This window comes from Nipponia nippon, unplaced genomic scaffold, assembly GCF_047370975.1.
Source record: "Nipponia nippon isolate SJK-2023a ecotype South Korea unplaced genomic scaffold, ASM4737097v1 scaffold_1, whole genome shotgun sequence".
Taxonomy (NCBI): domain Eukaryota; kingdom Metazoa; phylum Chordata; class Aves; order Pelecaniformes; family Threskiornithidae; genus Nipponia; species Nipponia nippon.
Genome location: NW_028262290.1, coordinates 93,794,902 through 93,819,033, shown reverse-complemented (window position 1 = coordinate 93,819,033; position 24,132 = coordinate 93,794,902). Strand labels below are relative to the sequence as shown.

At 40.2% G+C, this 24,132-nt stretch overlaps 1 protein-coding gene across 10 annotated transcripts in view; it reads left to right on the top strand.

Moving 5' to 3' along the window:
* Positions 1–24,132, top strand: part of LYRM4 (LYR motif containing 4) — a 95,871-nt gene that overhangs the window by 354 nt on the left and 71,385 nt on the right. For 8 of the 10 annotated variants that reach the window (XR_015705912.1, XR_015705924.1, XR_015705923.1 and 5 more), the window contains exons 2-3: positions 127–288; positions 23,857–23,977. Coding sequence is in view for 2 of the 10 variants with exons in the window: in XM_087762793.1 (XP_087618919.1) it covers positions 127–288; positions 23,857–23,977 (283 nt within the window). In the remaining 8 variants the exon portion in view is untranslated. The remainder of the gene's footprint in view (positions 1–126; positions 289–23,856; positions 23,978–24,132) is intronic. The other 2 variants (XR_015705926.1, XM_087762827.1) reach the window with 1 other exon arrangement.

The following is a 24,132-nucleotide window of genomic DNA, read 5'->3' as shown; positions in this document are numbered from 1 at the left end:
CCGCGGCGGCCTGCCCGGGCCTGGGCCTCGGCCCGGCTCGGGCCGCAGGGGAAGGTCAGCCCCCGGCCCCTGTGCCTGGCCCCGGGCTGCCTCAAAAGCACCAGGTATGGGCCTTCCCTGTTGTAGGAGGAAGGGAGAGGACAGAGGTTTTCCCAGCCTGAAAAAGCTGATGTCTGGTCTGGATGCTGCCCTTCTGGCGGGGGAGAGCCGGGGCCAGCTTGCAGCCCTGGTTGTGCTGGAGAAGGCTGGCTTCCCTGCCAAACCCTGGTACCGTCTGCTGTGCTCAAGGTACAGTACAAGTACGTTGCTGTGTGCGGTGAGGGAGCAGGGTTCACTTGTCCTGCTGCACAGGATGCCACGCTGCGTGGCTGGCTGCCTTCTCTGGCTGTTGGTGAAAGACATAGTTGCTACAAGAAGGACATTGAGGTGCTGGAGTGTGTCCAAAGAAGGGCAACGAAGCTGGTGAAGGGTCTGGAGCACAAGTCTTATGAGGAGTGCCTGAGGGAGCTGGGGTTGTTTAGCCTGGAGAAAAGAAGGCTGAGGGGAGACCTTATCGTGCTCTACAACTGCCTGAGAGGAGGTTGTAGCAAGGTGGGGTTTGGTCTCTTCTCCCAGGTAGCAAGCAACAGGACAAGACGAAGCGGCCTCAAGTTATACTAGGGCAGATTTAGATTAGCTATTAGGAAAAATTTCTTCATGGAGAGAGTGGTTAGGCATTGGAACAGACTACCCAGGGAAGTGGTGCAATCACAGTCCCTGGAAGTATTGAAAAAACGTGTGGATGTGGTGCTTAAGGACATGGTTTAGAGGTGGATCAGGCAGGTTAACGGTTGGACTCGGTGATCTCAGAGGTCCATAGGCCTGGTCTCCATTAGGTCTCTGCTGTGTTCACAGGGGATGCTTCCCACCAGTACTGGCAAATTTGTATTACCCACTGGTAGTTTATTCACTTTACCACTCAGTTGGACCACGGGCAGAGACATGTGAGCTACCTTTGCTGTGAATCTTCTTCAGTTTGGCAAGAATTGAGAACTGAAGCCTTTGAACTTGCATAACCATGTTGAGCTCTGCATTCCTCAAGGCATAAGTATTCTGCAAACCTCATGTGTGAAGGAATGCCCTGAGAAGAAAGGCTGTGGGGCTGAAACTGAGCTGGAGCTAATAAACTTTCATGGCTAACTCCATGCAGCAGCATGTGAGTGCATCATGGTCCCCTCCTTCTTCTTTGGTTCCCCTGCTATCAAGGCTTCCCCCAGCTCTTTGCTGTCTTCAGTATCCCAGCTTGCCATTTTTCTGGCTAACAAAGGGAGGATTGTATGTAATGGGGATGGTTTGAGGCCTGTGAGATGTGCAGTTGGTGAACAGTTGAATGTAGCTCCTGTCTGGGCCATGGCATGTTTTCAGCAATGGGTTTGTGCTGTGGGGTGATCAGTGAGGAAGCTGAGTCCACAGCAGTGGGAGGAAGCAAGCCACCGCTGCCTCGCAGTGGTTGCACCAGTAATTGGTGGCACCAGCCTCACAGACCACGTGTAGGCCCCCCTCTGCCCAGCCCCTTGCTGATGAAGCACAGGGGACTTGGGAAATTGTTGTCATCTCTTCTCTCTAAACCACACTTGAAGTCCAACCCCGCCTCCCCAGGTCCCCCAAAAATGAAGTATGTACCAGGGAGGGGTCTTGGCTGTATGAAAATTTTGGCATGCAGCTCAAAGGCCAGGCTAACTATCATACAACAATAGGTGCACCCATGATTTTTCTGCCTAACACAATGTGAAACTTTCCACTCTGTTTCTTTTAGTGTTTTTATACTAGCAAATTTTAAAGGATAGAAATTGTAAGATATGTGTTTACCTTGGATATCTGATTTTTTGACACCATATCATGGTGCAAGTTTTCCTGTTCCTTAAAGGAAAGATCTCGCTTTTTGATGGGCCTGTCTTTAGATACTGAAAAATCAGCAAATGTATAAAATCTTGCAGTGTATACGCATTTGTGAGCACTAAAAGTAATCACAGTTTCTAGCAAGAAATGATCAGCAGCTATTACATGTAGAGATCTGCTGGGACCACAACAACAATTCTGCGTTGGTGTTTATGCCGTACCCGTAGCTAAAATGGATGCCCCGCTAGCTTCTTCCATGCCAAGATAAGCAGTCCTGCTGTGTCCTCAGGGCTGCTGTGATGTGATATGGTAATACCCTGGAGTAAACCTAATGACTTTGTAAAGAACCAACTCGTAGCAAAGTAGAAAGTATTAAAGATTAATCTTATTGATTCATTATTTCAGTTGGAGAATTTCCGAATATTTTATTATTGCACACAGTGCATATTTGTAAGTGTACATCTGGAGTATGATCAGCTGGTTATTGTGTCCTTTTTTGTGTGCTGTGCCTTTTCTCTTAAATGTGTACACATAGATTGTGATGGAAAAGTCAATATTTTTGTTCTGTGACTTTCCTAGTAAATACATTCTATATGTCATCTGGTAGTATGAAATTTTCTTCTACCACCCAAAAGAACTTTTAGTGCTGTAACTGTGAAGAATAACACTCATGTCTTAAAGTAAATGAGGTCACCACTGGCATACTTCAGAATAACAACACACAGGACCATCTCCAGAGTCCTGCAGTAAATGTTATGGAGTGTTTGGAGGCCCAGATGCATAGGCCGGGTTTTAACAGCAGGGAGAGAGAATTTAGTAGACTGTAAGTAATTTCATGTCTGCCCTTCTGCCCTGTTACCCACGCGGGCAGTCTGAGGAAAGCGAGAGTGATTTGTACTGGAGGAAAATCAATATGTGAAGAGGGAAGCTGTTGGGTTTTGAGTCAAAAAGGTGGTTCTTAATGAGTGTACTGTTTTCTTCTGTTTGGCTGACAAAAAGTAGATCCTCTGATGGTTTATAACATGTCGGATTACAGTCTCAACTAAATTGATATAAGGGATAATTTCTAAATAGAACTTCTTTTGTGATTTAAATAATGGCTTTATGTGGGGTCTCTTTTTTTGGTACAGAAAACAAAAGAATTTATAAACTTGTGAAAACTGTTAAAACGCATCTAGTTGCAAATGAGGATAACCTGAACTTTAAAGTTTCTTGTTTGTTTAACATGACTGAACCTCAGTGGTCAAAATGCATGGGAATCCAGTGGAAGAGGGTTTTCTCCAGAAGGGTAGCTCAGGACTGGAGCAGGTTACCCCGAGACATTTTGACATCTCCATTTTTGAAGGTTTTCATGACAGGTTTAACCGAAGAGCACCATGGCTGAGCTGACCTTGTTGCGGGTAGGCCTACTTCCAGTGGGAGGCTGGCTTGGATAAGCTCCAGAGATTCTGGCTAACCAACCTTACTATGATTCTCAGGTCCCCAGCCTTCCTTGGCCTATAAAGATGCTAACACTGGCTAATAAGTTCTGGGAAACATCATATGACATGCTTCCAGCTGGTCTCTTTTCTAATTCTTTAATTTCTTGTAGTTATGAGCAATGTCAGACGCTTTAAGTCTCTCTGTTGGAATTTTTCTGCAAATAAATTATGGGTTTTTTTAAGGTATTTCTTGATTTATTGTATATTTATTTCAGTTATCCGTTATGTTCTCTGTTAACTGGTGGATGTTGTGGTTTTATTTATAGATATATTCTTTCTTGTCTGTGTAAATCGCATCTTAATGGGATTTGATTTTTCTATTAGAATGTGCAATATTATTTGATTAATTAATAAAACCATCCAGAATATAGAAGAATCAGGGAAGGAAATTTGTCAAAACAGGTTTTACATTGGAAAGAAGTTAATTGAATGCATGCAGTTTCATCCGAGACGTGTCCTTCAAGATTTTAAAACTAGTAAATATGATTTTTGCAGATCTCTGCTAACCTAAGAACAAAACCAAGCAAAGTAAGTTATACTGTTTTTTCAGTGCCAGTTGCTTTTTCTGCCTTGAACGACATAGTTGTTGATCTGATTTTAAGGAGTCATAGAACCATAGAACAGCCCAGGTTGGAAAGGATCTCCAAAGATCATCTGGTCCAACCTTTCGTGGGAAAGGGAGCCCAGGTGAGATTATCTAACACCCTGTCCAGTCGCGTCTTGAAAACCTCTCTATCGTGGCCCTGAGGAGGTTGTTCCATGAGATCGTGTTCTTAAGGTGTGTTTAGTCTTTTGATATTAAAGCTGTTCTTCTGAAAAAAAAAAAAGTTTACGATTCCTGTGTTTCTGCACTAAGCTTAATATCTGAATTTAATGTAAAAGTTTGGTGAGACAAAGTTTTAACATTAGAACTTACATTTCTACAGTTTTGAGGTCTTCTACATGCATGAAATCAGAGTAAAGAACAATGATAATCACTAAAAATGCTTATGTATTTTTTCTTCATGGCAGTGAGTTGCTGCTCCCATAAGTCCATATGAGTCTGAAAGTGTCTCTTGTTCATAGTCAGTGTCATTAAGTTTGGCACGCATGGCCAGGTATACTGTATGTGTAGAGGTTGTAACTCTTACTGATATACATAAAAAATAAGCTGATCTGTGTTTAAGAAAACGTTTCAGCTGATGATCATTGCTGCGTATGCAAGATTTAGTCTGCTTTTTGCAAATAGAAAAATGGAAAAAGGAACTATGTTGGATGCCAGCTACTGCTATGTAAAGATTGATTGTGGCTCCTGATTAAACACAAATATAAACAAAGAGCCATCCTTGAACATTTGGACGAGGGATCTGGTTTAGCAATGCACCATTTCTCATTGTTTCTGTTGCTGTTCCAGTAATGTCAGTCTTTTCCATTTTGAGACTTTGTGCTGACTGCTACCCAAATTGAAGTCTTGCTCAAATAGCGAGTGTGCTGATCAACTTTTTAGGCTAAGGTGAGGAATTGGGACACAGCAGTATATTGACATACACTTTGTTATTTTAATTTTTCTGCATGCTTAATGGCAAGATTCTTAGATAGTACACTCTGGAGAAAGATGTGAAACTGCTATAGGATACCCTTTGAACATAAATTTAACACAAGATACTAAAAAAAAAAAATCTAAATGTGTTCATTCTCTCATTTCCCAGATGGAATTCCAATTCTTTATTTTTTAAGAAGCAACGTGAAAAATCATTTCATGTCTGTAAATCCTGCCTCAGCTTTCTGCCTTTTTTGTTTTATCTATCTTCCAGGTATTTATGTTTTTCTTACCAGCTCAATTTATTGCCGTCTGTAGTGTCAGAGTTGTTTGAGAGTTGTTATTAGTTGTTTGAGAATGAATGCAACTTTTTTTCTTCCTCCTTGGCAGCTAGGCACAAATGCTGCATTTAGCCCCTTTATACATTGTGTCACTTGGAAGGAAATGGACTTTTGGTGGAGCGTGAATGCACAATCAGTGTATTCCGGTTGTTCCTTGATTCTGTTCTTACATATAGGACCTGGAAGCTTTCTTAAATGTTGCAACTTAATTCAATATATAGGACCTTTGTGGGTCCTCTTGCAGCGTACCTGATGTAGAAACTTGTACGAGTGGTTATATGAGGTAAAATCATTGTCCGTAGATGAAATTTCGTGTTGTCAATTTAACAGACTAACTTTTCTCATGTTGCTTCGCACATCAGTCTAGCCTATAGTCCATTCCTTTGGGAAAGAGGGCTGCTAAGAGCCGATCAAGTAGGTCAGCTTGGCGGGCTGCAAGGGCTTTCTGCTCATGGGCTATGGGCTGAGGGGTTTATGCTCTTGGATTTCAACGAAGGCTTCTTCTGGCCGTGCCAAAGGAGCCCATGCAGAGGAGGGGAGCTGCGCGGAAGGTGCCTTCTCCTGCTGCTGCAACAGTAGGAAAGAGGATGTCCAGGAGTAAGTCGTTCATTGATGATCTGGATGAGGGGATTGAGTGCACCCTCAGTAAGTTTGCAGATGACACCAAGTTGGGTGGAAGTGTTGATCTGCTGGAGGGCAGGAAGGCCCTACAGAGGGACCTGGACAGGCTGCATCGATGGTCCGGGGCCAACTGTATGAGGTTCAACAAGGCTCAGTGCCGGGTCCTGCGCTTGGGTCACAACAACCCCATGCAACGCTACAGGCTTGGGGAGGAGTGGCTGGAGAGCTGCCTGGCAGAAAAGGACCTGGGGGTGTTGGTTGACAGCCGCCTGAACATGATCCAGCAGTGTGCCCAGGTGGCCAAGGCGGCCAATGGGATCCCAGCCTGTATCAAGAATAGTGTGGCCAGCAGGACCAGGGAGGTGACAGTGCCCCTGTACTCGGCACTGGTGAGGCTGCACCTCAAGTGCTGTGTTCAGTTTTGGGCCCCTCACTACAAGAAGGACATGGAGGTGCTGGAGCGTGTCCAGAGGAGGGCAATGAAGCTGGTGAAGGGCCTAAAGCACAAGTCTTATGGGGAGCGGCTGAGGGAAGTGGGATTGTTTAGCCTGGAGAAGAGGAGGCTGAGGGGAGACCTTATTGCTCTGTACAACTACCTGAAAGGAGGTTGTAGCGAGGTGGGGGTCGGTCTCTTCTCCCAGGTAGCAAGCGATAGAATGAGAGGAAATGGCCTCAAAGCTGTGCTAGGGGAGGTTTAGGTTAGACATTAGGAAAAACTTCTTCACTGAGAGGGTGGTCAAGCATTGGAACAGGCTGCCCAGGGAGGTGGTTGAGCCTCCATCCCTGGAGGTATTTAAAGAACGGATAGATACGGTGCTTGAAGACATGGTATAGATGGACTTGGCAGTGATAGGTTGACGGTTGGACTCGACGATCTTAAGGGTCTTTTCCAACCTTGATGATTCTATGATTCTAAGTCACTGCCATAGCGATTCAGGCTGTCCGCTTCTGCGTGGTGCCTGTCTCAATGGTTCCTCGAACCAGGGAAGGAGCAGGCTGTGGGAACAGTCGGGTACACATGGGCACCAGTTCAGAGTGTTCACGAGAGCAGCTGAATTTTTACACAAGTATAGGTTGAGTTGACCTGTACTTGCATAACAGCTTGTTCTTCAAGGAGGCATAAATCTTTTACGATTGTGCTAACAACTCTTTCGACAACATAATTCACACCAAATAAAATTTTGAAAAAATATGCTTTTTCAAAAATGGGTTTCTTTTCCTCCCAACATATCTTATTTGGTCACTTTAATTGAAAAATCTTACTTTGCTTTTAGTCCCTGGTATATAGAATCTGATCGCTGGTTCTTTTTGCACTTTTATCACTCAGGTAATTTAACAACCATGTTAAAATTTTACATGTGACAGTTATCCAAGCTGAATAAGCCTTTTTCTCACTGGTTGGCCTAATGAAGTTTGTGATTGACAAGATCTGCCAGCAGATTGTCAGCTCTTGGTTGTCATGTTGCTCTGTGTTTGGGAGGAAAAAAAGACTGAATGGTGATTTAAAAAAAAAAATAAATCCAAAACAATAATGAGAAAACAGAGACATGCCATGTTAGATAAAGTACTGTGTTCTCTCCAGAGTGGTAGTTTGTAGCTGAGGTAAGAAATGCAGGAAAAAATAAAACTGCCAGTTCTGTCCAGCAGAGCTGCCTGCCTTCTTTGTAGGAGTAAGGTGACTGAACTGCAGCTTTACAATATGGTTTTTTTTCCTCATCTGTGTACAGAAAGGGGGTAACTTATTTTTCTTTCTCTCTACGTAATTGCTGGCTGTGTTCAGAGTGATGATAAACTTTAGGAGTTTATTTCCCACATGATGAGTACATGGCTATCTCTGTAATCTACCTGAAAGTATAAAAAAGTCAGGGCTGCAAGCAGCTGTGGTATTCCTGAGCCCGGGGTGCAGGGTGGTTTCCATCTTATTCTATCAGAATCATGTATGCTTGCATAGAGATGTTGGTATTTTAAGAGCTCTGGATGGTGCTCAATCTGCTGATTAGGGTGGGAACTATGAAAAGGACTGAGATGATTACACTCTGAATTGTAGTAAAACATGGAAATGCATACACTTCTGAGGAAAATCCAGCAGCATAAGAACATGATTTTGGATTGTCTGACTTTGGGTCTGATAGTATTGAAGTATTTCCATTTGACTTCAGTATTCTATATATAAAACATTTTGGAAAGACAATTAAAGCATTCTGTTCCAAAAATGTCAAAACGTAATCATTAGGTACAATCAGAATATATTACTCTGAAATAAAATTTTAAACCAATTGGAAACAATTTTTCATTTTTTGATAGTAACATTTCCCAACTGAAAATCATTCCATCGAAGTTCTGTTGATCGTGTTCATTAGGAGTTGCTTTCTTGGATTTAAAGGTACAACGGTGATTGTCATTTTTCAAATACATTCACTTTACCCTTGTAAAATTAAGTTCTTCCTGAACAATAAAGGGTATCTACACATCGGTTTCAATGTAATTTTCTTGACTTTTTTTTTTTTTGGCAGAGGAGAGTTTTGAATTGTAATAACTTGGAGGGAGAGTTTGGAGCACATATATGGCATACAGAGTTCTGGAAAAATTCAAATTTTGTAGTTGGAAGACAAATGAGTGGGGGCTTCCTCAAAAGACTGATTAATGGACTTTGTTATTTTAGTAAAGGCACCCAAATTGAGTAAAGCTGATGTGGTTGTTATCTGAGACGTTATTTGCGTTCTTTGTATAGCACAATAGAGCAGGGACGTTTTTCTTTTTACGTAAGATTTAATTACCAGTAGAATTTGTTTGAGAACTAATGAGAGTAATAGAAAAATTACTGCCTCTGGCAGTGATTCATGCCAATAGACATATGCATATGATTTCTGGTAAATGAAAAACACTTTGTAATGTAGTAAGAGTTTTTAAGTATTGAAATGCTGTCCTAGCTCACCTCCTCCTTTCCTTACTCTTGGATGTGGCTTTAACATTTAGTTCCTCACTGTATCCGTCTGTATACTGCCCATGATGGAAGGGTGCTGACCTCGTAACATCAAGACTTATTCAAGACACTGTAGACACAGACTATTATTTCAAGTATTCTTTAGAAGATCAGCATTCTGGATTTTTAAAAAATCAAAGTAATTTTGCAAAAAAAGAAACTGCAGTTGATTGAGCAATGTTTAGAACCACTTGCTGCGGCAGCAGGTAGCAAGAATGCTGTCTGAACTACCTCTTTGATAAAGCTCTTCCAATGTGTTTTTGGGTTTGCTGACCAAGAAAGTACAGTCCTAGATTGTACATGGTTGTCTGCTTTTCCAAGAAAAATGGGCATGAAAAGAAAACTTTCTTGATTGTTTTCTTGCACGTGTGAATAGTTGGGCCGGCTGTTCCATGACTTTTGCATACAACTCAGTACAGAGGATGTCCACAGTGAGGAATACTTTCTGGGGTTCTTCCTGATACTGTAGTTCTTTCTCAAGAATGAAGATGCCACAAATCATTCAGACCGTATTCTGGCTAGGATGGCATTATGGAAAATGGTCTTTTTTCCCTTACTTTTTTTCTACTTTTTATTCTATTCCTTTTCACCTGATCTCTGTATAAATTTCTAACATTTTTCTCAGGATGCAACACGCAACTGAACGTTTAATATGATAATAGTGAAAGAATTCAGTTGTGTTCAGATGCTGTCTTCCTTAACAGAATGTGTATGAAATAAAATTTTTAAATTATTCTTCAGGAAAATTTGACGGTCCTGTGCTGTGAATGACTAAATGCCAGGCTTGGCAGGTATTCAGAGACTCCTAATACTTAGGACTAGACTTTTCTTCAGCATCATGTTTGTTACAAAATCTTCAGAAAGCTGCTGCTTAGATATATTTTTCTAACTTTTAAAATAAATAGCAGTTGGTTAAATCACATTTAAGTCTTCTAAAGAAAAGCAGCCTATGCACAAAGTAAATACTATGTGTGTGTAAGCATGTATGAATGTATTGGTATCAAGAGGTTGGGGATTTGCTTCTGCTCCATCCCAGTAATCCTTTTTCAAAAATCCCTGTTTAAAGCAAGCTGTGAAGCCATTGTGGAAGCTAGAGGAAGTATGATAGGTGTGTTAGTCTTCTGACAAACGAATCTCCATTGAATTGCAGTGCTTTTTTTTTTTTTTTTCTTTTTTCTTGAGCCCGATAGCATTTAGGTCAAAAGATATTTAACTTAAATTTAGAAAATGCTGATATATAAGTTGACATAATTAACTGTATTTTGTTATATACTTTGCAAGAAACTGCCCGGTCTTGACAGTCCTTCTGAGTCTGCTTGTCTGACATATCCTGGTCTGGAACCATTGAAGACCTGTTTCTAAATTATTAGGTTGTATAAAAGTAAGATTATTTTGGCTGCCAGAGAAAGTATGTGTTTAAAGAAAAAAAAATGAAAACATTTCCCTGAAACTATAATCGGTTCTAATATATTGGCAATAAACACTAATCCATTATGGTATTGAAGCTCATATAATTGAACTTGGTTCTGTGACTATGAGAATAATTTATTGTATACTGTGAGGTCAGTTTTTACAGACTTGTCTCCATCTTTCTCTTGCACAGCATGTGATTTCTGCTATCTAATATTTGCTTGCAGGATACATGGTATTTTTGCTTGGTAGTATCTATTTACTGGCATTATTTGTTTCTCCAACAAACATACATATAATCACAATGCTCAGTTGCAGTCACAGGCAGATGTAAACATCTGTTCATCATTTGCATAAGCAGGAGAAATGCGGACACAAGTTTCCTCAGAGCCTTGGTGTTGGAGAAAATTGGTTTATCTTGTGCATAGCCACCACTGATGGTTACATGTTCAGTGAATGTTAAACACTTTTCTGCAAACTATGTTAGAATAGCAGTGAAAGAGTTAAATGTAGTGGTGGGGGAGGGGGTTCAGAAACCATCATTTATTTTGCGTTGTTAATCACAGTATAAGAACAGGGGAGCTGAGAGTGGAAAGGGCTAGGTACAAGCCATCACATTTTGTGAAGTTTTGGATTGAATCACTAAAGGAATTCTTAGTGAAACAGTAATTCATTCATGCATCAAAATGTGCCTCCCCTTGTAGTCAATGTTTTTATTTATTTAAATAACATCAGACTGCTTCCTTCTGAGGGAAATGTTTGGAAGTCAATACAGCTCAAATTAAGTGCTTAAGACATAGTACAAGCCGCAGTACGTCCTAGACATTTATAGCTTGAATTATGTTCGGATGTCAAATAGAAGTGTGCTGTGTTGCCTTGAAACTAACCTGCTACTAAGTTCCAGAAAACATCTTTGACTCATCTAAAATATTACAGCTTTTTTCTGGTCCAATAAGTTAGCAAATAGGTTTTCAACTTAATGATCTTCGTATGTAAACTAGTTTTGAAGGGAGGAACATTTATTGATTGATTTAAGTAGTTTTATCACTGTCCAAAGTAAATTAGATGCCTCACTCATCATGCTTTTTCCCTGACCTGAGTAATTTACAATATGAAAATAAATGTTCAAGTGTTTTGTTTACAAAACAATAAGAAATGTATTTTGTGTAGACCTCTAAATATGTTTCCTGATTTCCAGAGCTAATGAGCACATTTTTTACTAAATTTGTTAATTTATTATTTTCAGTTTGTAATTTATACCAAAAATTGCTGCCTATTACTTGCAGATTTTGAATGTGAAGCTGAATATTTATCAAACTGATGGCAGCAACTTCGTCATCACCTCCAAAAGCAATGGCAGCATAGGATGAACATAGTCCTACCAGCTACAGTGATGCAGTGTTGGGCAAATAAGTATACCATGCTTACACAGAACTCCTCGTTCTGTGAACTAGTGGCAGTGCGTACTAACCTATATGGATTTTGAGGCTTGATTGTGGGGTGTTACTTCCCAACAATTTGTTGGAATCCTTGAAGGAGAAATTCTCTATCAGTGCGAGTTATTGCTGCCATTCGCTAGGGACCTGGTGCCTCTGCAACTTCTGTGGGTAATTTGCTCTGAGATTGGAAACCTTTTCTGCTACCCTGGGGAATGAAAGGTCATGTCGTGTGTCAAAGGGAAGGTAATCTGCCCTGGTCATAAAATGTTATACTGAAAACATTGTTATGATAAACAGACCACTATTCATACCTCTTTTCCTCTCCTAATATATCATGTGGTAACCTTAGCCAGTATTCGTCTGAGTTATTGAGTTTTAAGCCAGATGTTAATTCCACATTTAGAGTAATTGTTATCTGAGAAGAACTTCTTCTTACAGCTATGTGCTTATGGGAGGGAAAGGAGTTGGTATTTGCTGTATGGTTGTGGGTTTTTTTCTTACTCGTAGATAAAGGACAAAAAGTGCTACTATCACTCATGTGAGTGAATATTGTGACTTTAAATTAGCTATTAAGTACTATCTAGGTTTTTTGGTAACACATTTTTGGCTTGAAGTGCAGAACCTTTTGTGATATATAAATGTACTGGTCTGAACTTACTCTTGTTCAATAGAATATATAGATAGATAGATATTATAGAAATAGAATAAGGTGATTTTTTTTTTCCTTCATAGTGTAAGCCTCTAAGAGAGAGTGTTAAGAGGTTGACTGGAAAACTCTTTAAAACTACTGACCTTTCCCTTAGCTTTATCTTCACCTTTAAATTTTAACATCTGAACTTAACATGCTTAGGCTTGACTAGATTAAAAGACAATACTTTGTCAATGTTTCTCTTCTTGGAGAAAGAAAATCTCTGTCTTCCTGAATATTTCTGATCTCCCTTTCTGTTACAGTGGTTAAACTGCTTCAGTGCACAGATCTGTCAGCAGGCTTATTCAATGACTTCTGTTCACTGGACTAGCATAGCTTAAGTTTTAAATTTAATCTCATTTTTCTGTCTGATATTAAATTATATGTGGTCTGATCAGATCAAAGTATTGCCCTGTATGCTGGGATCTACAGTTTGGAGAGTAAGAGTGTACGCACCACAATTTTAGAGGTGGAGGCCATACAAAGCCCAAAAAAAAAAAAAACATTTTGGCTGGTAGATGCTCTTAGTTTCATAATTGGCAGATAGATCATCCATCCTACATTGGTTTTTAGAGTAACTGTGGGAAAAATTATATGAAAATATTTTTTCTTTTCTTTATGTGAAGTAGCTTTCAAGAATGTTGTATTACTTCACTTAGGGTTTAGTATTACTTGGCTTCATGTGTTACTTCTGGACTCCAGAAAGATGTGTAGGGCATATAGGTCCTGAGAAGCTGAATTTATTTTACTGGAGCTAGCGGAGGTCTCGGGTATGCCTTAGCTGATCATCGTTATGCTCCAAAGATCAAGAGCTGTGGGCATGTTGTTCCATAACTGGCCTGCAAAGGGACTGGCTTTTTTCAGTGCTTGTTTGTGCTGATAGCACCTGGGAGGTACAAGGAGTGGAGAGCCATACAGTGTGGAAAGTGGTGGTGGATAGTTCTGGTGCATAGAGGTATAGAGGTTCGATGTAGTTTATGTGGATGAAGATCAGCTGTGCCTGCCTCAAAACCTCAAATCTGCCTCTCTGACATGGTCTGTGAGTGAACCAATCACTCAGCTTTGCCAAGCAGGATATTCTTTTCCCTTCAAACCTTGCCTCTGTTCACCTATGGTTCCTTCTGCTCTTTTATTGTGAAAGAAGCTGCCTCTCATTTCCCGTGGGGATGAAGTGACACCCAGAGTTTGTACCCGTTGCATTTCTGGATTACTGTTCCACTTTTGGCTGAGGCTGGGGTTTTCAGCCCCCATTTCCTTTGTGCTAGTGTTATCATCTGTAAAGCTTGTGAAGACTTCCATATCCTGTAACTAATTAAATAGAAAAAATACAAAAGGAAAGATGTAGTTCACTTGATTTTTCTGTGCCTTAGGTAGCATTCATAGTGTACAAAACAACCTGCATTTATTTTTTTTTCTGAGCCTCTGGTAACATAATCACAGTAGTCTGTATCTGAGCTTCCTGAAACATTTCATGTATTGTCCAAAGGCACTATATTTACAATCTCAAATGTCTAAAAATAATATTTAGTACTCTGTTGTATGCACAAAGTAGGATGGTGATTTTGTGTTATGCATTCCGAATTGATTTTTTTAGGCTCTAGATTTGACTAATAAGCTTTGCATATATTAGAATTTTCTATGCTGCTAAGTATTACATTGTAATTTCAAATATCCATCATTGTTGTCAAAATTGATGTTGCAGATTTGCTAAACTAAACATGCAGTGCTTTGCTATAAATGAGGGAAGGTCATTGAGCCATATGGTGATGGGAGGTCCAGTGGGGGATGTTTGTCACTACTATCTGAGTTACAAGAAACAAAGATTTTTGGATAAGCTGTAAAGCTGATAGAAATGGATGAGAGGATAAAGTTTGGAGAATAACTCCTATATTCCAAATCCTGTAACTTCTAGTGTGTTGTCTATAAGCAGACAGAACAGGTGGTCTGTCGCTTCATATGGATTGTTTAATAAATTATATTTGTGGTTTATTGTTGTCTTTGTCATGAGATGACTGGATCCTATCTAATTTCAATGTAGTTCTTTTCCTAGATTCATTTTGGACTGTGATGCTTAAATTCTTCTTTCTCAAAAAGTGCAGGTTTACTCGAGCAAAAATGAAGAGGCAAAATTAATTGTCTTTATTACTAGAATCCAAGGATTGCTTTTGCAAAGTAAAACTTTGTTAGGAGTCTGTTCTGTACACTCAAAATTACTAGCCTGTCAAAACGACCAACAAAGCTTCACCTCAGATAACCTTTAGAGAACTGTTTCTTGAAGTCTTTCATAAGTCAAAATATCTTGGTTATTATTTTAAAACTGTATGCTTTCAACATACTTCTGGTACTCAAACCCTCTTCTAAGGAATTGGCATTTTTATTATTTCCATATTAAAAGAATAATATGGGTGCTGTAACTAGATATTTACTAAATCTAAATCTTTAGTTTCAGAAATAATGCTGTGCTTCAGAAACATCTTATCAAAATCTCACCATCATCCAGACCAACCATACTGCAGTCTAAGAAGTTAGAATATCCCAAGGCTTTATACCTTGCTGCTTAATTAAAAAAAACTAGGCGCTATTGCTTCATCAAAGACAAATCATTTTTCACTGACAAGTGGGAAATACTTGCATCCAGCAAGGCTGCTTAGCACCCAGTGGGTTTCTAAATAAACAGTTACCGTCCCCAAGAGGCAGAATACCTCTGGGGATAGTCCTCTTCAGGGTACCCAAGTCACAAGCTAAACTAAGTCTCTTCTTAGAATGGAAGGTAACTGCTAGCCATGCTGAAGAGAGAAATTTTGGCCACAGCGTTGGACTAAAACTCTAATCTTTCCAGGGAAGTGTAATGGAATTTGTAATGGCAATTCACAGCAGGCCAGGCCTTTTTTAAGAACTGTTCAGAAATAGCAGCACAGCAAATGAAATGGTATATATCTGCCTCAAAAGGAAGAAGAGAGAAATCAGCCTTGTCAGGATTTGAACTTGTGGTTTCAAAGGCATTCCCCACCTGGTAATTGGAGTGCTGAGCTACCCGAGTGTCCTGGTGAGCAGTTGGCAGGGTCTTCGCAGTGGAAGCTTAGAAGAGAGCTATTTGTCATTTCAGACCATCAGGACACTTTTCATCTGTGGCAAATTCCGTTTCTAGTTCCTGCAGCACATCCTTGCCCGGTACCTCGTTAACTGAACAACTTGTTCGATTGGGTCCTTCACAGGTAACCCTCTTTTTTAACCTCTTCTGCAATATAACATTGCAGTTGCAACTCCAATTAAGATTAAAAGAATGCTTTCATTTGGACATCTTTCCTTTTTTCTTTTAACCCTGACCTTCTGAAAAGCAATCCCTTCTGCAGAGATTTTTTACACTTAGAATTAAGCCAATAACTGTTTGTATTTTTAGAAGTATAGCAACAAAAATGTATGTTTCAAAGAACTGCAGAAATAATCATAGTTAACTATGAATAGCACTGATAGTGTTCTGGGAACATGAAGATGATGATGTTTGGGAACAGAGGGTAAATCATACCTGACCAACAAGATTGCCTGGATTTGTGAACAAGGGGAGAGCAGTGGATGTTGCTTACCTCTACTTCAGGGAGGCTTTCAACGCTCCCACAACATTCTTGTATCCAAGTTAGGGTTTTACGGTCTGGATGGGTGGACAACCATGCGCAGGATGCTGGGGCTTAGAGGATGGTAGTTAACAGGTCTTCAGGGGTTGATCCTGGGGCTCATCCTGTTTCACATCTTTATCAATGACCCAGAGGAAGTAATAGTGCTTGCTTATTAAGTTTGCAGATGACACCAAATTGGGGAACCAATGTGCTCAGCGGCAGGGTTCCAGTCCAGAGAGACCTCAGAAGCCTGAAGGAAAAGGCCAACAACAACCTTGTGAAATTCGGTAAGGACAAGTGCAATGTCCTACACCTGGGAAGGAGATGCCCCAGCCACACAACAGGCTGGGGACTGACTGGCCAGGGAGCAGCTCTGCCGAAAAGGGGCTAGGGATCCTAGCAGACAGCCAGCTGTGTGCCCTGGCAGCAAGGAAGGCCAAAAGCACTCTGAGATGTATCAACAGTTGCTCAGCCAGCAGACTGAGGGTTTATCCCCCTCTACTCAGTGCTTGTTACTCCACATCTGGAGTACTGCATCCAATCTTGACCGCACCCCACCCTCCATACAGGAAAGACATGGATAACCTGAAGCAAGCTCAGCAGAAACCACCAAGGTAGTTGAGGGCTGAAGCACTTGCCCTGTGAGACAAGGCTGAGGGAGCTGGGCTGGTTCATCCTTGAGAAGAAACAACATTGAGGGAACCTAATAGCAGCCAGTACCTCGACGTATCCAGAGGTGTCTGTCGGCAGAACAAGAGGCAGCAGATGTAAAGTGAAGGAAGAGAGGTTTTCAGACTGGCTTTAAGGAAAAGCTTTTTCCCTACAAGGGCAGCCAAGCAATTGAGCATGTTTCCCAGAGAGGTGGTCAGGTCACCGTCCTGGTTTTCAAGACCTGACTGAGCAAAACTGTGAGTAGCCTGGTCTGATCCCATCGCTGACCCTCCTTTGCGCAGGAGGTGGGGCTGGAGACCTCCCAGGCTGCTTTCCAACATGAATCTTTCTGTGATCCTGTTGATCAGGTGGTCATCCATGCTCTCTTCTTTGAAATCGGTACAGGTACAAACTGATGAAAGGACACAGTCAGAAAAATAGTCCTTTCCTAAAAACAGCCACAAGTCTCTCTCTCTCTCCATATATATAAAAATGTGGGGAGGCATTTTCAGTTTTTAGATTGATTAAAGAAAATGAAAGCAAACTCTTTTGAAATAGACATGCGTATTAGAAGCTTTTTCTTTCTCATCTAGGGCAACTTGTAGGGAGAATGTTGAAGGTTGTATTCGAAGTTTGAGATATGGGACACAAAGTAGCAAGATTTGCTTTAGAAATAAGTTACAAATCCTTGTATCTGATTATACAGCCTGTATGATACGCACTGGGTCACAGTCACCAGCTCTCGAGTGTGTTTTTAATGTTCATCAATTTTTATCCCTCTCCTCTCTTCTTTTGGCGTAATCCTCTCTCATAAAGTACCTGTAGTGCTGTTCTCTTCCGGACGTATTTCTTGTCAATTCCACTGGAACTCATATTTTGTATATTAGCAGAGGAACCAAGTAGTGGCGGGTCTCATTCTATAGGCTTTTTGTGAAGACCGTCTAGGGACTCTGATTAGAAAATTCAAGGAAATAATAATGGGTTAACCAGCAATGTAATTGTTCTGTTTCTTTACTCTTCTCTCCTCCCCTCCTAGCTTCCAGCCACCACCTCCACTCCCCCAAGCAAATCCTGGTTCCAGGAATAGGCTTTGCTTTGATTTTAGAAAACAAGCAGGTGTCGTTGTTGTTGTGCTGTAACTTGAGGTGGCAGTGCTGCTGATAAAACATTGCATCCACATCCTTCTGTTGGTCCTGTGTTTAATTAGACCAGTCACAGCTACTTCCCTATGAAGTTCTTACCTCTCAGTCTCATACACGTATCTGTTGTCAAATGTTTCTTTTTTTAGTATTAAATGGTAATTGCATGCAGCTTTTGCCTCACCTTTATTGGTGTCTTTTAATGAGACCTTTATAGAGGAAAAAATAATGTAAATATGTAAATACATACATATATATGGAAATATGTATGACTGAACATAGATATATAAATAATCATTCCCTCTGAAGTAACTCGATACATGGAGACATTCTCACTAACGCTAATAAAAGTTTAAGGTAAGCTAAAATGATTTTTCTGCAGATATTTTTTATTATAAAAACTTTCCATTTTTAAATTATAGGTAATTCTGAAAATTCAGTTAGGCAGACCTCATCTGGTGCACATTTTGCTAGTTATAATGGGAAATTCTGAAAATTCATGCTGTTGTTACCCTAAGTTAGTAGATGTTAATTGGAAGGGAGAAGTGGTAGGAAAATACAGTTAGTGAAAGGAAATGATGACCTTTTATAAAAAGGATCCCTCACTTGATATAATATTACTGTATTGTAAATCAATATCTCACTTTTGCATGTTGTGTCATTAAATAAAAGAATCGTCTACTTCATTTCAGAATTATTAACCACAGTGGGCTTCCTAGAGGTTGGCTACCCATCACTTGCCTTAATTTATTAAATACAACTTAAGCTAAGAAGGAAAAATGCATTTTACTTTATACCTTTTTTGAAAGTCTGGAATATTTTAACCTGCTGGCCTCTTCCCTTGTAATCGGTTTTGCTTGCACAGGTTGTATACCACAATCCTCCTCTTCTGTCTTTGCATACCTGCTCAATGACTTACAATTTGTAATAGCCGTTATGTTTCACAGTACGTTGCCTATAACTGTCATGTGATACGTTAACACATTGTATTTGTTCACAATCGCAAAGGCAAGATGCCAACGTGTTTGTAAAGCTGTCTTGGAAAGGTGACGTAAATCTTTAGCGTGTTGTGATACTGGTAAATGCAAAGTGGTGCTGAGAAAAACATTGCTTAGCCAGGTTTATTTTGAAGGCATAGTACTGTGTACTTAAAAGCAAGTATGTCTGCGCAGTGTTCTTTTCTTACACTCTCTAGTTCAGCAGAGCACAAAGATACGAGAGTGAAGACTTGAAAAGGAAATGGATTTTTTTTATTTTCATAAGTAAACATTTTGAAATAAGAATATCTAAATCCCCAAGCAGCTATTATTTTCTGAAGTACCGCTATTGCGATTTTGTTTTCCCGTGACCCGGCAGGCAGGTAGACACCACACAGCCGTTCACTTGCTTCCCCTGCCCAGTGGGATGGGGGAGAGAAAATTGGAAAAAAGGTAAAACTCATGGGCTGAGATAAAGACAATTTAATAGGGCAGAAAAGAAAGGAAAAATAATGATAAAAGAATATGAAAAAGAAGTGACGCACAACGCAGTTGCTCATCACCTGCTGACTGATGCCCAGTCCGTTCCCAAGCAACGGCCCTGCCGCCCCAGCCAGCCTCACCAGTTTTTTGTTCAGCATGACATCATACGGTATGGCATAGCCCTTTGCCCAGTTTGGGTCAGCTGTCCTGGCTGTGTCCCCTCCCAGCTTCTGGTGCACCTCCAGCCTCCTTGCTGGCAGGGCAATGTGAGAAGCTGAAAAGTCCTTGACTAGTGTAAGCACTGCTCAGCAACAGCTACAGGATCGGTTTGTTATCAACATTATTCTCATACTAAATCCAAAACACAGTACTGTACCAGCTACTAGGAAGAAAATTAACTCTATCCCAGCTAAACCCAGGACAAGCCGTTGTTTCAGACTTCACTTCTTGTAGGCTTCATTTTTATGAGCACATATGTTAGGTTTTCAGTTGTGCTTTAGGGAAGGAAAAAGATGAATTCTGTGAAGGTAGAGGTGTATGACTGAGTATTAGGAAAAAGACTGTTTTCTAACTGTAATTCTGTGGGTTTTTTACTGTTATTTGGGGGCATTGTTGTCTCTTAACGTTAGCAGGTAGTGCCCATTCCCTGTGAGTCTGTGGTAATGTTTTGGCCCCAGCGTTGTTCTCGCATTAACCCCCAACCACGCTTTCTGTTTTCTACTGATGTGCATCTGTTACCTTGCATGGCCATCCACCTGCAATGGCTTTGGTTTGAAGCCATCACACTGAGTCTGTTACGCATTGAGTACATACTTTTGATTTAATTGGGAGTTAACTGTGTGACAGATGCACGTAAATAGGGATCACAAAAAGTGTTTTGAGTGTGCATAAGGAAGAGAGCGCTGAGTGAAAATATTCAACTGTACGCTCTTGCTTGGGTCCTGCTGTCACTAGCTCGCTAGAAGGTCTTTGCAGAAGACAAAATCAAAGGTGTTATCTGTTAAAATTTCAGTGTGCCTGGATGACAAAAAGAAAAGAAAATGCCTCGTTGCATCTTTCAGCCATTTTTTAGTATCTGTTTCCAAAGAATGGTGAGAAAAATAGCAGATTGTGAAATGCAGTTTGAGTTTTCATTTGCAGTGATGTTTCTTAATGAACACTGTTGCATTCCTAGGACCTTTCCCGGAGCTCTATAGGAGCTGTTTGAATGTACTGCATGCAGAATTGCTTTCCCACTCTGTTCCTCTGGAGAGCTTGCTTGGTACCTTCTTGCTGAAGAGTCCGCTTTGTTCATGCGACTTGCTCGGCCTCTCTGAGTGAGGTCTGTCGCAAACTGTATCCATCTAAATCAGTACTGCTGTATTCCCTCCTCCTCAGTGCTAATGCTCATCCACTCCCACGCAGAGCCGATGGAGCTTGCTAATCCAGAAAAATCTCAAAACAACAAAAAAAAGAAGTTAACTCTTTTAGTAGGTTGGCCTTTTGTCAGGTTACCAAGTTGGACTGGCTCACCACAGGGCCAAATATCAGACTGGCTGTGCTGGTCTGAAGAAGGCAGAGGGAGGGTTTGTGCCTACCAGGGATGGTGGCAAAATTGCAGCAGCTCCACTTCACTTGCATTGGCTTAAACGTGTTGCAGTGCTGTGTGGCCTCAGTTCCTTTGTGCCAGCTTGGGTAAATAATCATCCGTACCTTAGTACAGCAACTTAGTACCTTAGTACAGCAACCATTTCTCTTGCCACTGTGTTTTTCATGTCACTCTGTCTTCAGATAGTGCTTCTTTTAGGTTAATGTTGCAAAGTTTTATGAAGATAGCCATATATTCTCTGCCACTGACATTTCAAGCTGTGCCTTCAAATGGTACGTGATTGGTTTTGGTGTTTATGCTTATTGAACTGAAAAAACACACCATTAGAGTAGCTGATCAGCTGACCAGTCTGTTCATCAGCCAGAAGATCTTTGGAGTAGTGCTCTTTAATAAAATCAACAGATATATGTGCGAATGAACAAGTTCTTTTCATAGCACGTGTATCTTTACTATATGTTGCTACACGTTACTGTACTTTCAAAAGAGATCAGTTGTTTGTGGACTTGCAGCAATATTGCAGCCCTAATGTTAGTACTAGCTTTTAGTACATACTCAGTTCAGAAACTCTCAAAGTGTAGAGAGTATTGAGGTTTGGAAATGACACTGCTCACAACTGTTGTTGCATATAAAAAGCTGTTCTTTAAAAAAATACCAAACAACACCCCCCCAAAAAAAACCTGCCTGTTTGTTTATATCTTGACTTAACACTTTTTACATAATTTTGAAAGAATTTGAGTATTGGGGAAATGTTCCCCTTGCATCTCTCAATGGGGAAGAAAGGATGTTTTACAGTCATTATAGTATTGGGTTTGAGCTTTGAGTTCAGCTCACCCTTATTTTAAGTGATATATTGAATCTCAATGTAACCTTATTAAAGAGTAGTACCAGGATATAGAGCTGCTCTTTGAAGTGTGTTTAGAGAATACTGGAGATGTATTGATTGAGCTGTAGAATTAAGATTGTGTTAAAGCCTATGTAAAATAACTTCATCTGGGTGTTAACGTTCATAAAGGTTTAAAGAAATTGTAAAAGGAAAAAACAGTGCAACCTTCTGACTACAGATAAAAACTGGTCTGATGATGTTTTCTAAGTACATATCTTTTCTTTCTCAACAACTGTTGGGTGTAATGAGAGGAAGGGAGAGTAAATGGAACAATTAATGCACCATATGTACAAACCAAAGAAAACAGTCTGTAGGTGTTATACTGAACAAGAGTTTGTTTTAGTCCCATCTATCTTTTTTGTGTAGATAGCATTTACTCATTTGTATTGCATTTTGAAAGACTTGTACCCAATAATGGATACTTGATGGTGGTGGTTGTTGTTGTTTTTTCTTTTAAGCTAAAAAATATATATATATATATATATATATATATATATATTAGGTCTTTGTATCTTTTGGAAACCCTTCCTTTCTTGAAGAAAATATTACACGTTTCTGCACAGTTTAACCCTATGTATGTATCTGGGGTGATTTGAAATCCATCTGTTATCAAGCAACAAAATTACACTGCATCTTAATGATTTCGGGTTGTTTCTTTTCTAGAAGAAATAAGCAGCTTCCCCTTCAAATCTTGCTAGGACAGCAGCTGCAGATGAGAATGAGCTTACATATTTAATACATTCTATTAACTTCACACATACAAACGCACACTCACTCGCTCACGCACCCCAGTGTCACATTATAGGTGAACAGGCCCTAATTAAAAGCACGCACCATCTGCCAGTGTGCGGCAGCAGGGTGGCACTCCATAACCATCCTCATTCCTGAGACTGAAATGTATTATTTATGAGCTCGAAGAGAAAATATGCCGCTTGGCTGGTGGAGGCTGCATTAGGAGCTGGGTAGCACCATCTAATGGTATGGAGTGCTGCTGGCTATTCATCTTTCCTCTTTTACCTCTCCCCTCCTCAGTCTCCTCCCCCAATGTTTTCATTTTTCAACATCGTCTTTGGAGTTTTTTATGATCGTGTTTCAGACAATTTTGTGTCTTGTGTTTCACTTTTATACGAGATTGAAAAAGGTTGTTGAAATATTACACTATTTGTGGTGTTTGCAGCAGCCTTGTTTTTCCTTCCAGTGCTGCACACAGGGTTTTACTTTCTGTAGTAAAAATGATACTGATATGACGTGGTGGTAGAGAAGTGGGACACTATCAAGATAGCTGAGCAGGATCAGTTTACTGCCATTTCTCCTTCCCCTCCCAAGCACGTGTGTAGTGAAAGTGTCTACTGCTCGGTCTGAAAATTATATTTTAATATTGAAATTGGCCCTATTTTTTATTGAGCAGTACACTACAGACTGCATAAAGGTTCTTTACTGGGTTGAAAAGAAAGGGAGGAGATTCGGAGACAGCTGCAGCTTTGGACCTTCCTCTCTGAAAACAGAGATCATAACCTCTTCCTGCTTGCAGAGATCGTGTCCGGTTATTGCTTCTTAGTGGGGAAATGGATGAGGAGGTATTGGACTGAGGACTGAAATATACTTTGTCAGGAGACAAAAGGGGTGCCAGGGAAGGAGCCCTTTTTGTTATGGTTGGTCCATAGGTCTACCTTTGTTGACTGCGAGATTACAAAGTCAGAACTAGTAATAATGTATAATGGATTTAGTGGTTAGCCCAATGACATTTAGAATATGCAGAATAAGAATAGTGGCACTGATTCAGAATAATTTGGGGGATGATTGTTTTTGTCCTTAGGCTCGTTGTTATGTTCTTGAGCTTTGCAGTATCCATGCCAGACATCCAAACAGTATGTTTACAGCAATAACAAGCAGTAAGGACTGGACTGATGTGTGAAATATGAAATTTTTCTACAATAACTTCCAATAAAACCACTTTTTTAGTTAAAGAATTTGGCCACTGTTTCAAGTCAGGCAAGACAAGACAAGACTAAATAAAAAGATACATGTGTAAAACTGGGCAAAATATCTATGAATGTGTATGTATATTTATTTTTTAAAATCAGCGTGTTTTAAAGAATGTTGAAATGTCGTAAACTGTGGCACATCTATGAATACACATTTCCTTATTGTTTGTGTTTAGAACGTATGCCATCAGAAGGATAAGAGATGCCTTCAGAGAAAACAAGAATGTAAAGGATTCTGAAAAAATAGAAGAACTAGTGAATAAAGCCAAAGCAAACCTAGAGGTTATTCATCGGCAGGTATGTTTATTATCATTTTATCTAAGAGTTGTACACTCCTCAGTTAACTGTCTTATGCCACTACAGATGGAAAAAACAGATCCTTGCTCAAAACATCTCTGGATGAAGAGTAATTTTTGTATGTCTGAGTTTGAGAGGGTGGGAAACGTCTGTTT